The 18,124-nt window shown below is 37.1% G+C and overlaps 2 protein-coding genes across 2 annotated transcripts; both read right to left on the minus strand.

Moving 5' to 3' along the window:
* Positions 1-4,813: 4,813 nt before the first annotated feature.
* LOC306937908 (uncharacterized protein) lies at positions 4,814-8,832 on the minus strand (the record flags this gene model as incomplete). Its single annotated transcript, XM_079521935.1, has 3 exons — positions 8,531-8,832; positions 8,099-8,243; positions 4,814-4,883 (listed from the first exon to the last, which is right to left on the minus strand). The coding sequence occupies exons 1-3, from the start codon at positions 8,721-8,723 to the stop codon at positions 4,814-4,816; spliced, it is 408 nt and encodes a 135-aa protein (XP_079378061.1). The 5' UTR covers positions 8,724-8,832.
* A 1,082-nt stretch (positions 8,833-9,914) lies between these two features.
* Positions 9,915-13,933, minus strand: LOC306937909 (uncharacterized protein; the record flags this gene model as incomplete). Its single annotated transcript, XM_079521936.1, has 3 exons — positions 13,632-13,933; positions 13,200-13,344; positions 9,915-9,984 (listed from the first exon to the last, which is right to left on the minus strand). Exons 1-3 carry the CDS (start codon positions 13,822-13,824, stop codon positions 9,915-9,917), a joined length of 408 nt encoding a protein of 135 aa, XP_079378062.1. The 5' UTR covers positions 13,825-13,933.
* Between the last annotated feature and the right edge of the window lie 4,191 nt (positions 13,934-18,124).

Below are 18,124 nucleotides of genomic sequence, written 5' to 3' on the forward strand. Positions count from 1 at the left end.
CAACTCAACTATATTGCCTTCTTTGGGGAAAAAAGCACTCATGATTTAACAGCTTTTTCCTCTGTGTGTCTTCATGTGTGTTTTTAGTTTATCAGTACGAATAAAGCCCTTTTTGCAAATTTTACACTCAAAGGGTTTTTCCCCTGTATGAGTCATCATGTGTGCTTTTAACTCCCCAGTTTGACGGAAGCCCTTGCCACAAACTGTACACGTAAAGGGCCTTTCCCCTGTATGAATCATTGCATGCTTCTTCAGATTTCCCTTAAGGCTAAACAAAAATGTCTTTTTAAAATGTATTTTTTCTGAAAAACCTCGTTTCTATATCAGTGGTTCTCAATTATTTCATGTCAAGAACCCCAAAAATTATATGAAATATTTCTATTGGTTTATATAGCCTAAACCACCAGACATAATGGAATAAGTTGTATTATAAGTGGTATTGTACAGTAGCATTATCATTGTTGTTTTATCAGCAGGTCATTATACAAGTTGAAAACCTCCCATGCCTTCTTTGTGTGTCTTCATGTGTGTTTTTAGATTATCAATCCGTCTAAAGCCCTTTTCACAAACTTTACAATCAAATGTTTTTTTCCACTGCATGAGTCATCATGTGTCTTTTTAGATCACTCGTTTGAATGCAGCCCTTTCCACACACTGTACACGTAAAGGGTTTTTCCCCTGTATGAGTCCTCATGTGTACTTTTAAATCCCCCTTTTGACTACAGCCCTTGCCACAAACTGTACACGTAAAGGGCCTTTCCCCTGTATGAATCATTGCATGCTTCTTCAGATTTCCCTTAAGGCTAAACATTTTGCCACAATCTGCACAACTAAAACATTTCTTACCTGTGTGACTCCTCATGTGTACTTTTAGATTACTCTTTTGACTAAAGCCTGTGCCACACACTGTACACACAAATGGCTTTTCCCCTGAATGAATCATTGTGTGCGTCTTCAGATGTCCCTTCTGATTAAACATTTTACCACAATCTGCACAGCTAAAACATTTCTTACCTATTTGAATCCTCATAGAGTGACTTTGTTTGGGTGATTTGAGGTCATGGAGTAGCTTGTTGCTCAAAAACAAACTATTTCCTCCCAAAGAAAAATAATATCACCTGTCTTAATGACTATAGGCCTGTTGCCCTAACATCTGTCATTATGAAAGTCTTTGAGCGACTGGTATGTAAGCACCTGTCCAGCATAGCACTAGATCCCCACCAATTTGCCTACAGAGCAAATAGGAGTGTAGATGATGCAGTGTCCCTCTGTCTGCACACTGTTACCCAACATCTAGAATCCAGATCCACCTATGCTCGTGTACTCTTTGTTGACTTCGCAACACTGCACACTGTAACATTAAGACTTGTCATGTTCAATGTAGCAATAGTTAAATGAGTGTGGACTGTAAAATGAATACTCCTATCCACTTACTGTCCGGACTTACAGGAGATGAAACGAATGTGTTGTGAATGTGATGAGCTTTCTGTAATGAACACATGGAGGATATGTAGCTGTCAACCCTTTATTTGAAAAATAAGACATTATGGACAGTTTTTTTTACAGGTATGACAGAGTAAATATTTACAATGCATTCAATGAAGACAAAATACTACAGAGAATCTAAACAAATGATCAAACTAAGTGATTCAAATATGAGTTACAATTGCAATAATAGCCTGGCATGGTCAGCCACTGCGTAGACACACATTTTTCCTCTGGTTTCCAGGCTACAATTTTACCACGTGTATGAATATTAATGAATGTGACATTTTAATTGCTGTGGACAACCACTGATTCTTACAATGTTCCATGTAATAATGTATTAAAAATGATGGCTGGACAAAACTGCCGATAATTGTGTCAATAATTGTCGACACACGTATCTGCAACTCAACTATATTGCCTTCTTTGGGGGGAAAAGCACTCATGATTTAACAGCTTTTTCCTACGTGTGTATTCATGTGTGTTTTTAGATTATCAGTACGACTAAAGCCCTTTTTGCAAATTTTACACTCAAAGGGTTTTTCCCCTGTATGAGTCATCATGTGTGCTTTTAAATCCCCCTTTTGACTACAGCCCTTGCCACAAACTGTACATGTAAAGGGCTTTTCCCCTGTGTGAGTCATCATGTGTCGTTTTAGAACACCCTTTTGACTACAGCCCTTGCCACAAACTGTACACGTAAAGGGTTTTTCCCCTGTATGAGTCATCATGTGTGATTTTAGATTACTCTTTTGACTAAAGCCTGTGCCACACACTGTGCAAGGAAATGGCATTCCGCCTGAATGAATCATTGCATGCTTCTTCAGATTTCCCTTATGGCTAAACATTTTGCCACAATCTGCACAACTAAAACATTTCTTACCTGTGTGACTCCTCATGTGTACTTTTAGATTACTCTTTTGACTAAAGCCTGTGCCACACACTGTACACACAAATGGCTTTTCCCCTGAATGAATCATTGTGTGCTTTTTCAGATGTTCCTTGCGATTAAACATTTTACCACAATCTACACAGCTAAAACATTTCTTACCTATGTGACTCCTCGTGGAGTGACTTTGTTTTGGTGATTTTAGGTCATGCTTGTTGCTTAAAGACAAACTATTTCCTCCCATGTGTTGTGTATTGTGTGATTTCAGTGTGTTTATACCCGACTGGTCATCCGTGGTCTCATCCCACTCATCACTGTCTTCAGTGATGTCAGATTCAGAACAGTGTGAAGAGAGTTGATCATCACTAGTTGGTTGTGATGTTCCACAGTCCTCTACATCAGCTTGTGTTTCCATGTGTTGAGATGAGGTGCTGGCTACAGGTTCTGTTAGCATGTTTTCATCATCTTCATGTTTCACTGATAGTAATGTCTCTGTTGATCCACCATCCTCCTCTGATCTTTGAAGTAGCTCATCATGTTCCTCTTTAATCTGTAGAGACCCTGGTTCCTCTTTGATAAGACTGGAGGTTATCTTCTCCTGTTCTTCTTTAATATGTGGATACTCTGGTTCCTCTTTGATAAGACTGGAGGTTATCTTCTCCTGTTCTTCTTTAATCTGTGGAGGCTCTGGATCCTCTTTGATGGAGGTTTTCTCCTGCTGCTGCTCAGTGAATACCTCCTCTTTACACACAAGGAGGTGTATGGAGTCTAGACAGAAGATACAGAGGAGAAACACATCATTACATGTTTGAACATGACACTCTTGTTGTAATGAGTTAGCGTATTTTAAACAGTCTATTACCTTACTACTTTATTATGTTAATTTTAGTCACCCTTTTTAGTCACCCTAACATGAATGGAACCACAACTAGAATACTATTGACTATTATCAATGCAAAGTTCCTCTTCCATTCCAAATAGTCACCATTGCCATGTAAGAAATAATGGTGAAAGCACAACCTCTCTCTCTCTCTCTCTGTAAATGTTTTACCAACCTGCTCTGTGTAGTTTGACGATTGGTTGTAAAACCATATCCAGTAGTCTGCGTTGGCGGTCAGTTTCTTGCTTGATGTGGAAAGCTTCATCCTCGTACTCTGTTAGAATTCTTCCAACGACCCCAAGTATCTCTTCAGCAGCAGCAGATAGTCTCTGGTTGACCAATGACTTCAATGTTTGTAGTAAAGCCATAACTCAAAACCTGCCCAAACAAACTGATCTATTTTAAAGAGCGAAAATCTAAAGTAGCCTACTAAAGTAGAACCAAAACTAAATGCTTCAGCTAGTGTAGAATGAGAAGTTCAGCTCTTAACAACTAGCAGAGATTAAAGTGACTCCAAGCAGAACACACTCTTGTTAAATACTAACAGAGGGCCCTGATGGTCCAATCAAAGTGAGGGGGTGGGACACAAAACTGGCCAATCACTGCTCCCAACAACAAGGCAATTCAATTAGTTTTATATCAAACATTAAGCAAATGAAACATGTAACTTTCCTATTCTACCCCGTATTTGAACTTTGTTACCTTAATTGAAAACATATTCAGGACACAAAAATAACAAAAACAATAAACGGAAATGAATGAAACAATTTAAATAAATGTAATTAAATGTCAGTGTAGAATAATAATGACACAATCTCAATGAAAGGCAGCAGCAAACATGCATGTTTTTAGCTGTGATTTAAAATAACTGAGTTGTTGCAGAGCTGCAGTTTTCAGGGAGGTTGTTCCAGATATGTTGCACATTAAACTGAATACTATGTTTTAATTCTAGGGTCATAAAGCCAACCTTTACCAGGTGACCTTAGAGGTATGAATGGGTGACACCTACGCAAGACCCCTGCTTTATAGACCAGCGGTAGTATTTTGAAAATATATTATTTGACACACATGAAGCCAGTGTTATGGTTTGAGACCTGATATGCTCACTGTTCTTTGTATTACCTACTACAGACTTGAGTAGCAGCGTTCCGAATGAGCTGCAATCACCTGATATATTCTTAGGGACATCTGTAAAACACTGGTACAGTAGTCAAGACTACTATTGGACATTTTTCTAGATTCCGGTTGGATTCCGGTATACTGTGCTAATGTGGCTGGTTAAAGTTCTGAGGTCATGACTACAACAAGGTTTGAAGCTGAGCGCTAACTTTTAATCCATTGTCCTTGACTTCAAAACAAGCACTTCAGTTTTGTCTTTGTTTATTTGAGGACAATCTTGGTATATCCAATTTGATATATCCAAAATTGTTTTGTTCAATGCATGTTCTCAGTGTTTCTATTGGACATGACATAGTAGATTTGTGTGTCGAGAAAAAGGAACTTACTTATATAACAATAGAGCAAAATATCTTATAATTTTGTTATCATTTAAGAATATTTTAGTCTTTTGGCAGACTCTCTGGGCCACTTTGATACATGTTTACCACTTCACCTTGAACACCCACTGACCTGACAGGAACAATTTAACATTATTATAAAATTACGATGATTATAAAAAACAATACCGGAAAATAAAATATGACACTGTTTTGCTTGTTATTTGTATAACTACGTGTAATGTGTAATGTCAATATGTACTATGTAGTCAAATATGTGATAAGCTGACTGGGTCATTTTAATGCTAATATGCACCACACTGACGATGTGCTTCACTGGGTTTCACACATTCTCAGTTAGATTGAGAGTTAATGGACAGCATACAGTACGTGTGAATGGATGTTTTTGTAATTGCTAATTTCCTTTTATTGTTCCAGGCCTCACTCGAGTTTGTCCACTTCTGATTTCCCAAACCTGTTCAGCTTGACACTCAAAAGATGCATGTGTTGTCTTGCCTGGAAATACACTTATAAAATGCATAATTATTTTGTATCAACTATGATATTAGTCAACTAAAACTAGACCAACACTAAAACATTCCAGGTGACTAAAGTAAATGTGACTAAAACAAATGAAAACCATTCAGGAGACTATGACTAAAACTAAAATAAAAATCCACTGTACTTACTTATCATAATAAAAGGATCACATGCAAATTGGTTGGCCCATCCATTCATTCATCAATAGGGTTACACACCCTAACCCATTATCACCTGTCTGTTTACCATGGGACAGGTATCCCCCAAAACATTCCACAACATTCACAACCCATGTCTTCTAATACGTTAGATAAATAATGGAATTCCCATAGCCTACAACCAGAAATAATGGAATAATTTGTGTTACAACTGGTATTGTACAGTAACATTATGCTTACTGTACATGTAAACCACACACATCTACACACAACACTCAATCGTCCATCAAGAGTAACTGGTCAATCTGAAAGACATATTTTACATTTTTCATTCATACCAATTGTCAGATATCAATTTATGATATAATTCATGTCCACACAGTATGACTAAGGGCTATGTGACCATCCTTACACACAGCTGTTATAACACTTATTATACGCTAGATGTACATTACAGTATGCACACTGTAACATTAAGACTTCTCATGTTCAATGTAGCAATAGTTTGGACTGTAAAATTAATACTCCTATCCACTTACTGTCCGGAATTACAGGAGATGAAACGAATGTGTTGTGAATGTGATGAGCTTTCTGTAATGAACATTGAACACACATGGAGGATATGTAGCTGTCAACCCTTTATTTGAAAAATACATTATGGACAGTGTTTTTGTTTTTTTACAGGTATGACAGAGTAAATATTTACAATGCATTCAATGAAGACAAAATACTACAGAGAATCTAAACAAATTATCAAAGTGATTCAAATATGAGTTACAATTGCAATAATAGCCTGGCATGGTCAGCCACTGCGTAGACACACATTTTTATTCTGGTTTCCAGGCTACAATTTTACCACGTGTATGAATATTAATGAATGTGACATTTTAATTGCTGTGGACAACCACTGATTCTTACAATGTTCCATGTAATAATGTATTAAACATGATGGCTGGACAAAACTGCCGATAATTGTGTCAATAATTTATTGTCGACACACGTATCTGCAACTCAACTATATTGCCTTCTTTGGGGAAAAAAGCACTCATGATTTAACAGCTTTTTCCTCTGTGTGTCTTCATGTGTGTTTTTAGTTTATCAGTACGAATAAAGCCCTTTTTGCAAATTTTACACTCAAAGGGTTTTTCCCCTGTATGAGTCATCATGTGTGCTTTTAACTCCCCAGTTTGACGGAAGCCCTTGCCACAAACTGTACACGTAAAGGGCCTTTCCCCTGTATGAATCATTGCATGCTTCTTCAGATTTCCCTTAAGGCTAAACAAAAATGTCTTTTTAAAATGTATTTTTTCTGAAAAATCTCGTTTCTATATCAGTGGTTCTCAATTATTTCATGTCAAGAACCCCAAAAATTATATGAAATATTTCTATTGGTTTATATAGCCTAAACCACCAGACATAATGGAATAAGTTGTATTATAAGTGGTATTGTACAGTAGCATTATCATTGTTGTTTTATCAGCAGGTCATTATACAAGTTGAAAACCTCCCATGCCTTCTTTGTGTGTCTTCATGTGTGTTTTTAGATTATCAATCCGTCTAAAGCCCTTTTCACAAACTTTACAATCAAATGTTTTTTTCCACTGCATGAGTCATCATGTGTCTTTTTAGATCACTCGTTTGAATGCAGCCCTTTCCACACACTGTACACGTAAAGGGTTTTTCCCCTGTATGAGTCCTCATGTGTACTTTTAAATCCCCCTTTTGACTACAGCCCTTGCCACAAACTGTACACGTAAAGGGCCTTTCCCCTGTATGAATCATTGCATGCTTCTTCAGATTTCCCTTAAGGCTAAACATTTTGCCACAATCTGCACAACTAAAACATTTCTTACCTGTGTGACTCCTCATGTGTACTTTTAGATTACTCTTTTGACTAAAGCCTGTGCCACACACTGTGCAAGGAAATGGCATTCCGCCTGAATGAATCATTGCATGCTTCTTCAGATTTCCCTTATGGCTAAACATTTTGCCACAATCTGCACAACTAAAACATTTCTTACCTGTGTGACTCCTCATGTGTACTTTTAGATTACTCTTTTGACTAAAGCCTGTGCCACACACTGTACACACAAATGGCTTTTCCCCTGAATGAATCATTGTGTGCTTTTTCAGATGTTCCTTGCGATTAAACATTTTACCACAATCTACACAGCTAAAACATTTCTTACCTATGTGACTCCTCGTGGAGTGACTTTGTTTTGGTGATTTTAGGTCATGCTTGTTGCTTAAAGACAAACTATTTCCTCCCATGTGTTGTGTATTGTGTGATTTCAGTGTGTTTATACCCGACTGGTCATCCGTGGTCTCATCCCACTCATCACTGTCTTCAGTGATGTCAGATTCAGAACAGTGTGAAGAGAGTTGATCATCACTAGTTGGTTGTGATGTTCCACAGTCCTCTACATCAGCTTGTGTTTCCATGTGTTGAGATGAGGTGCTGGCTACAGGTTCTGTTAGCATGTTTTCATCATCTTCATGTTTCACTGATAGTAATGTCTCTGTTGATCCACCATCCTCCTCTGATCTTTGAAGTAGCTCATCATGTTCCTCTTTAATCTGTAGAGACCCTGGTTCCTCTTTGATAAGACTGGAGGTTATCTTCTCCTGTTCTTCTTTAATATGTGGATACTCTGGTTCCTCTTTGATAAGACTGGAGGTTATCTTCTCCTGTTCTTCTTTAATCTGTGGAGGCTCTGGATCCTCTTTGATGGAGGTTTTCTCCTGCTGCTGCTCAGTGAATACCTCCTCTTTACACACAAGGAGGTGTATGGAGTCTAGACAGAAGATACAGAGGAGAAACACATCATTACATGTTTGAACATGACACTCTTGTTGTAATGAGTTAGCGTATTTTAAACAGTCTATTACCTTACTACTTTATTATGTTAATTTTAGTCACCCTTTTTAGTCACCCTAACATGAATGGAACCACAACTAGAATACTATTGACTATTATCAATGCAAAGTTCCTCTTCCATTCCAAATAGTCACCATTGCCATGTAAGAAATAATGGTGAAAGCACAACCTCTCTCTCTCTCTCTCTGTAAATGTTTTACCAACCTGCTCTGTGTAGTTTGACGATTGGTTGTAAAACCATATCCAGTAGTCTGCGTTGGCGGTCAGTTTCTTGCTTGATGTGGAAAGCTTCATCCTCGTACTCTGTTAGAATTCTTCCAACGACCCCAAGTATCTCTTCAGCAGCAGCAGATAGTCTCTGGTTGACCAATGACTTCAATGTTTGTAGTAAAGCCATAACTCAAAACCTGCCCAAACAAACTGATCTATTTTAAAGAGCGAAAATCTAAAGTAGCCTACTAAAGTAGAACCAAAACTAAATGCTTCAGCTAGTGTAGAAGGAGAAGTTCAGCTCTTAACAACTAGCAGAGATTAAAGTGACTCCAAGCAGAACACACTCTTGTTAAATACTAACAGAGGGCCCTGATGGTCCAATCAAAGTGAGGGGGTGGGACACAAAACTGGCCAATCACTGCTCCCAACAACAAGGCAATTCAATTAGTTTTATATCAAACATTAAGCAAATGAAACATGTAACTTTCCTATTCTACCCCGTATTTGAACTTTGTTACCTTAATTGAAAACATATTCAGGACACAAAAATAACAAAAACAATAAACGGAAATGAATGAAACAATTTAAATAAATTTAATTAAATGTCAGTGTAGAATAATAATGACACAATCTCAATGAAAGGCAGCAGCAAACATGCATGTTTTTAGCTGTGATTTAAAATAACTGAGTTGTTGCAGAGCTGCAGTTTTCAGGGAGGTTGTTCCAGATATGTTGCACATTAAACTGAATACTATGTTTTAATTCTAGGGTCATAAAGCCAACCTTTACCAGGTGACCTTAGAGGTATGAATGGGTGACACCTACGCAAGACCCCTGCTTTATAGACCAGCGGTAGTATTTTGAAAATATATTATTTGACACACATGAAGCCAGTGTTATGGTTTGAGACCTGATATGCTCACTGTTCTTTGTATTACCTACTACAGACTTGAGTAGCAGCGTTCCGAATGAGCTGCAATCACCTGATATATTCTTAGGGACATCTGTAAAACACTGGTACAGTAGTCAAGACTACTATTGGACATTTTTCTAGATTCCGGTTGGATTCCGGTATACTGTGCTAATGTGGCTGGTTAAAGTTCTGAGGTCATGACTACAACAAGGTTTGAAGCTGAGCGCTAACTTTTAATCCATTGTCCTTGACTTCAAAACAAGCACTTCAGTTTTGTCTTTGTTTATTTGAGGACAATCTTGGTATATCCAATTTGATATATCCAAAATTGTTTTGTTCAATGCATGTTCTCAGTGTTTCTATTGGACATGACATAGTAGATTTGTGTGTCGAGAAAAAGGAACTTACTTATATAACAATAGAGCAAAATATCTTATAATTTTGTTATCATTTAAGAATATTTTAGTCTTTTGGCAGACTCTCTGGGCCACTTTGATACATGTTTACCACTTCACCTTGAACACCCACTGACCTGACAGGAACAATTTAACATTATTATAAAATTACGATGATTATAAAAAACAATACCGGAAAATAAAATATGACACTGTTTTGCTTGTTATTTGTATAACTACGTGTAATGTGTAATGTCAATATGTACTATGTAGTCAAATATGTGATAAGCTGACTGGGTCATTTTAATGCTAATATGCACCACACTGACGATGTGCTTCACTGGGTTTCACACATTCTCAGTTAGATTGAGAGTTAATGGACAGCATACAGTACGTGTGAATGGATGTTTTTGTAATTGCTAATTTCCTTTTATTGTTCCAGGCCTCACTCGAGTTTGTCCACTTCTGATTTCCCAAACCTGTTCAGCTTGACACTCAAAAGATGCATGTGTTGTCTTGCCTGGAAATACACTTATAAAATGCATAATTATTTTGTATCAACTATGATATTAGTCAACTAAAACTAGACCAACACTAAAACATTCCAGGTGACTAAAGTAAATGTGACTAAAACAAATGAAAACCATTCAGGAGACTATGACTAAAACTAAAATAAAAATCCACTGTACTTACTTATCATAATAAAAGGATCACATGCAAATTGGTTGGCCCATCCATTCATTCATCAATAGGGTTACACACCCTAACCCATTATCACCTGTCTGTTTACCATGGGACAGATATCCCCCAAAACATTCCACAACATTCACAACCCATGTCTTCTAATACGTTAGATAAATAATGGAATTCCCATAGCCTACAACCAGAAATAATGGAATAATTTGTGTTACAACTGGTATTGTACAGTAACATTATGCTTACTGTACATGTAAACCACACACATCTACACACAACACTCAATCGTCCATCAAGAGTAACTGGTCAATCTGAAAGACATATTTTACATTTTTCATTCATACCAATTGTCAGATATCAATTTATGATATAATTCATGTCCACACAGTATGACTAAGGGCTATGTGACCATCCTTACACACAGCTGTTATAACACTTTTTATACGCTAGATGTACATTACAGTATGCACACTGTAACATTAAGACTTCTCATGTTCAATGTAGCAATAGTTTGGACTGTAAAATTAATACTCCTATCCACTTACTGTCCGGAATTACAGGAGATGAAACGAATGTGTTGTGAATGTGATGAGCTTTCTGTAATGAACATTGAACACACATGGAGGATATGTAGCTGTCAACCCTTTATTTGAAAAATACATTATGGACAGTGTTTTTGTTTTTTTACAGGTATGACAGAGTAAATATTTACAATGCATTCAATGAAGACAAAATACTACAGAGAATCTAAACAAATTATCAAAGTGATTCAAATATGAGTTACAATTGCAATAATAGCCTGGCATGGTCAGCCACTGCGTAGACACACATTTTTATTCTGGTTTCCAGGCTACAATTTTACCACGTGTATGAATATTAATGAATGTGACATTTTAATTGCTGTGGACAACCACTGATTCTTACAATGTTCCATGTAATAATGTATTAAACATGATGGCTGGACAAAACTGCCGATAATTGTGTCAATAATTTATTGTCGACACACGTATCTGCAACTCAACTATATTGCCTTCTTTGGGGAAAAAAGCACTCATGATTTAACAGCTTTTTCCTCTGTGTGTCTTCATGTGTGTTTTTAGTTTATCAGTACGAATAAAGCCCTTTTTGCAAATTTTACACTCAAAGGGTTTTTCCCCTGTATGAGTCATCATGTGTGCTTTTAACTCCCCAGTTTGACGGAAGCCCTTGCCACAAACTGTACACGTAAAGGGCCTTTCCCCTGTATGAATCATTGCATGCTTCTTCAGATTTCCCTTAAGGCTAAACAAAAATGTCTTTTTAAAATGTATTTTTTCTGAAAAACCTCGTTTCTATATCAGTGGTTCTCAATTATTTCATGTCAAGAACCCCAAAAATTATATGAAATATTTCTATTGGTTTATATAGCCTAAACCACCAGACATAATGGAATAAGTTGTATTATAAGTGGTATTGTACAGTAGCATTATCATTGTTGTTTTATCAGCAGGTCATTATACAAGTTGAAAACCTCCCATGCCTTCTTTGTGTGTCTTCATGTGTGTTTTTAGATTATCAATCCGTCTAAAGCCCTTTTCACAAACTTTACAATCAAATGTTTTTTTCCACTGCATGAGTCATCATGTGTCTTTTTAGATCACTCGTTTGAATGCAGCCCTTTCCACACACTGTACACGTAAAGGGTTTTTCCCCTGTATGAGTCCTCATGTGTACTTTTAAATCCCCCTTTTGACTACAGCCCTTGCCACAAACTGTACACGTAAAGGGCCTTTCCCCTGTATGAATCATTGCATGCTTCTTCAGATTTCCCTTAAGGCTAAACATTTTGCCACAATCTGCACAACTAAAACATTTCTTACCTGTGTGACTCCTCATGTGTACTTTTAGATTACTCTTTTGACTAAAGCCTGTGCCACACACTGTGCAAGGAAATGGCATTCCGCCTGAATGAATCATTGCATGCTTCTTCAGATTTCCCTTATGGCTAAACATTTTGCCACAATCTGCACAACTAAAACATTTCTTACCTGTGTGACTCCTCATGTGTACTTTTAGATTACTCTTTTGACTAAAGCCTGTGCCACACACTGTACACACAAATGGCTTTTCCCCTGAATGAATCATTGTGTGCTTTTTCAGATGTTCCTTGCGATTAAACATTTTACCACAATCTACACAGCTAAAACATTTCTTACCTATGTGACTCCTCGTGGAGTGACTTTGTTTTGGTGATTTTAGGTCATGCTTGTTGCTTAAAGACAAACTATTTCCTCCCATGTGTTGTGTATTGTGTGATTTCAGTGTGTTTATACCCGACTGGTCATCCGTGGTCTCATCCCACTCATCACTGTCTTCAGTGATGTCAGATTCAGAACAGTGTGAAGAGAGTTGATCATCACTAGTTGGTTGTGATGTTCCACAGTCCTCTACATCAGCTTGTGTTTCCATGTGTTGAGATGAGGTGCTGGCTACAGGTTCTGTTAGCATGTTTTCATCATCTTCATGTTTCACTGATAGTAATGTCTCTGTTGATCCACCATCCTCCTCTGATCTTTGAAGTAGCTCATCATGTTCCTCTTTAATCTGTAGAGACCCTGGTTCCTCTTTGATAAGACTGGAGGTTATCTTCTCCTGTTCTTCTTTAATATGTGGATACTCTGGTTCCTCTTTGATAAGACTGGAGGTTATCTTCTCCTGTTCTTCTTTAATCTGTGGAGGCTCTGGATCCTCTTTGATGGAGGTTTTCTCCTGCTGCTGCTCAGTGAATACCTCCTCTTTACACACAAGGAGGTGTATGGAGTCTAGACAGAAGATACAGAGGAGAAACACATCATTACATGTTTGAACATGACACTCTTGTTGTAATGAGTTAGCGTATTTTAAACAGTCTATTACCTTACTACTTTATTATGTTAATTTTAGTCACCCTTTTTAGTCACCCTAACATGAATGGAACCACAACTAGAATACTATTGACTATTATCAATGCAAAGTTCCTCTTCCATTCCAAATAGTCACCATTGCCATGTAAGAAATAATGGTGAAAGCACAACCTCTCTCTCTCTCTCTCTGTAAATGTTTTACCAACCTGCTCTGTGTAGTTTGACGATTGGTTGTAAAACCATATCCAGTAGTCTGCGTTGGCGGTCAGTTTCTTGCTTGATGTGGAAAGCTTCATCCTCGTACTCTGTTAGAATTCTTCCAACGACCCCAAGTATCTCTTCAGCAGCAGCAGATAGTCTCTGGTTGACCAATGACTTCAATGTTTGTAGTAAAGCCATAACTCAAAACCTGCCCAAACAAACTGATCTATTTTAAAGAGCGAAAATCTAAAGTAGCCTACTAAAGTAGAACCAAAACTAAATGCTTCAGCTAGTGTAGAAGGAGAAGTTCAGCTCTTAACAACTAGCAGAGATTAAAGTGACTCCAAGCAGAACACACTCTTGTTAAATACTAACAGAGGGCCCTGATGGTCCAATCAAAGTGAGGGGGTGGGACACAAAACTGGCCAATCACTGCTCCCAACAACAAGGCAATTCAATTAGTTTTATATCAAACATTAAGCAAATGAAACATGTAACTTTCCTATTCTACCCCGTATTTGAACTTTGTTACCTTAATTGAAAACATATTCAGGACACAAAAATAACAAAAACAATAAACGGAAATGAATGAAACAATTTAAATAAATTTAATTAAATGTCAGTGTAGAATAATAATGACACAATCTCAATGAAAGGCAGCAGCAAACATGCATGTTTTTAGCTGTGATTTAAAATAACTGAGTTGTTGCAGAGCTGCAGTTTTCAGGGAGGTTGTTCCAGATATGTTGCACATTAAACTGAATACTATGTTTTAATTCTAGGGTCATAAAGCCAACCTTTACCAGGTGACCTTAGAGGTATGAATGGGTGACACCTACGCAAGACCCCTGCTTTATAGACCAGCGGTAGTATTTTGAAAATATATTATTTGACACACATGAAGCCAGTGTTATGGTTTGAGACCTGATATGCTCACTGTTCTTTGTATTACCTACTACAGACTTGAGTAGCAGCGTTCCGAATGAGCTGCAATCACCTGATATATTCTTAGGGACATCTGTAAAACACTGGTACAGTAGTCAAGACTACTATTGGACATTTTTCTAGATTCCGGTTGGATTCCGGTATACTGTGCTAATGTGGCTGGTTAAAGTTCTGAGGTCATGACTACAACAAGGTTTGAAGCTGAGCGCTAACTTTTAATCCATTGTCCTTGACTTCAAAACAAGCACTTCAGTTTTGTCTTTGTTTATTTGAGGACAATCTTGGTATATCCAATTTGATATATCCAAAATTGTTTTGTTCAATGCATGTTCTCAGTGTTTCTATTGGACATGACATAGTAGATTTGTGTGTCGAGAAAAAGGAACTTACTTATATAACAATAGAGCAAAATATCTTATAATTTTGTTATCATTTAAGAATATTTTAGTCTTTTGGCAGACTCTCTGGGCCACTTTGATACATGTTTACCACTTCACCTTGAACACCCACTGACCTGACAGGAACAATTTAACATTATTATAAAATTACGATGATTATAAAAAACAATACCGGAAAATAAAATATGACACTGTTTTGCTTGTTATTTGTATAACTACGTGTAATGTGTAATGTCAATATGTACTATGTAGTCAAATATGTGATAAGCTGACTGGGTCATTTTAATGCTAATATGCACCACACTGACGATGTGCTTCACTGGGTTTCACACATTCTCAGTTAGATTGAGAGTTAATGGACAGCATACAGTACGTGTGAATGGATGTTTTTGTAATTGCTAATTTCCTTTTATTGTTCCAGGCCTCACTCGAGTTTGTCCACTTCTGATTTCCCAAACCTGTTCAGCTTGACACTCAAAAGATGCATGTGTTGTCTTGCCTGGAAATACACTTATAAAATGCATAATTATTTTGTATCAACTATGATATTAGTCAACTAAAACTAGACCAACACTAAAACATTCCAGGTGACTAAAGTAAATGTGACTAAAACAAATGAAAACCATTCAGGAGACTATGACTAAAACTAAAATAAAAATCCACTGTACTTACTTATCATAATAAAAGGATCACATGCAAATTGGTTGGCCCATCCATTCATTCATCAATAGGGTTACACACCCTAACCCATTATCACCTGTCTGTTTACCATGGGACAGGTATCCCCCAAAACATTCCACAACATTCACAACCCATGTCTTCTAATACGTTAGATAAATAATGGAATTCCCATAGCCTACAACCAGAAATAATGGAATAATTTGTGTTACAACTGGTATTGTACAGTAACATTATGCTTACTGTACATGTAAACCACACACATCTACACACAACACTCAATCGTCCATCAAGAGTAACTGGTCAATCTGAAAGACATATTTTACATTTTTCATTCATACCAATTGTCAGATATCAATTTATGATATAATTCATGTCCACACAGTATGACTAAGGGCTATGTGACCATCCTTACACACAGCTGTTATAACACTTATTATACGCTAGATGTACATTACAGTATGCACACTGTAACATTAAGACTTCTCATGTTCAATGTAGCAATAGTTTGGACTGTAAAATTAATACTCCTATCCACTTACTGTCCGGAATTACAGGAGATGAAACGAATGTGTTGTGAATGTGATGAGCTTTCTGTAATGAACATTGAACACACATGGAGGATATGTAGCTGTCAACCCTTTATTTGAAAAATACATTATGGACAGTGTTTTTGTTTTTTTACAGGTATGACAGAGTAAATATTTACAATGCATTCAATGAAGACAAAATACTACAGAGAATCTAAACAAATTATCAAAGTGATTCAAATATGAGTTACAATTGCAATAATAGCCTGGCATGGTCAGCCACTGCGTAGACACACATTTTTATTCTGGTTTCCAGGCTACAATTTTACCACGTGTATGAATATTAATGAATGTGACATTTTAATTGCTGTGGACAACCACTGATTCTTACAATGTTCCATGTAATAATGTATTAAACATGATGGCTGGACAAAACTGCCGATAATTGTGTCAATAATTTATTGTCGACACACGTATCTGCAACTCAACTATATTGCCTTCTTTGGGGAAAAAAGCACTCATGATTTAACAGCTTTTTCCTCTGTGTGTCTTCATGTGTGTTTTTAGTTTATCAGTACGAATAAAGCCCTTTTTGCAAATTTTACACTCAAAGGGTTTTTCCCCTGTATGAGTCATCATGTGTGCTTTTAACTCCCCAGTTTGACGGAAGCCCTTGCCACAAACTGTACACGTAAAGGGCCTTTCCCCTGTATGAATCATTGCATGCTTCTTCAGATTTCCCTTAAGGCTAAACAAAAATGTCTTTTTAAAATGTATTTTTTCTGAAAAACCTCGTTTCTATATCAGTGGTTCTCAATTATTTCATGTCAAGAACCCCAAAAATTATATGAAATATTTCTATTGGTTTATATAGCCTAAACCACCAGACATAATGGAATAAGTTGTATTATAAGTGGTATTGTACAGTAGCATTATCATTGTTGTTTTATCAGCAGGTCATTATACAAGTTGAAAACCTCCCATGCCTTCTTTGTGTGTCTTCATGTGTGTTTTTAGATTATCAATCCGTCTAAAGCCCTTTTCACAAACTTTACAATCAAATGTTTTTTTCCACTGCATGAGTCATCATGTGTCTTTTTAGATCACTCGTTTGAATGCAGCCCTTTCCACACACTGTACACGTAAAGGGTTTTTCCCCTGTATGAGTCCTCATGTGTACTTTTAAATCCCCCTTTTGACTACAGCCCTTGCCACAAACTGTACACGTAAAGGGCCTTTCCCCTGTATGAATCATTGCATGCTTCTTCAGATTTCCCTTAAGGCTAAACATTTTGCCACAATCTGCACAACTAAAACATTTCTTACCTGTGTGACTCCTCATGTGTACTTTTAGATTACTCTTTTGACTAAAGCCTGTGCCACACACTGTACACACAAATGGCTTTTCCCCTGAATGAATCATTGTGTGCGTCTTCAGATGTCCCTTCTGATTAAACATTTTACCACAATCTGCACAGCTAAAACATTTCTTACCTATTTGAATCCTCATAGAGTGACTTTGTTTGGGTGATTTGAGGTCATGGAGTAGCTTGTTGCTCAAAAACAAACTATTTCCTCCCAAAGAAAAATAATATCACCTGTCTTAATGACTATAGGCCTGTTGCCCTAACATCTGTCATTATGAAAGTCTTTGAGCGACTGGTATGTAAGCACCTGTCCAGCATAGCACTAGATCCCCACCAATTTGCCTACAGAGCAAATAGGAGTGTAGATGATGCAGTGTCCCTCTGTCTGCACACTGTTACCCAACATCTAGAATCCAGATCCACCTATGCTCGTGTACTCTTTGTTGACTTCGCAACACTGCACACTGTAACATTAAGACTTGTCATGTTCAATGTAGCAATAGTTAAATGAGTGTGGACTGTAAAATGAATACTCCTATCCACTTACTGTCCGGACTTACAGGAGATGAAACGAATGTGT

Source organism: Electrona antarctica (assembly GCF_951216825.1).
Source record: "Electrona antarctica genome assembly, chromosome: 15".
NCBI classification, from domain to species: domain Eukaryota; kingdom Metazoa; phylum Chordata; class Actinopteri; order Myctophiformes; family Myctophidae; genus Electrona; species Electrona antarctica.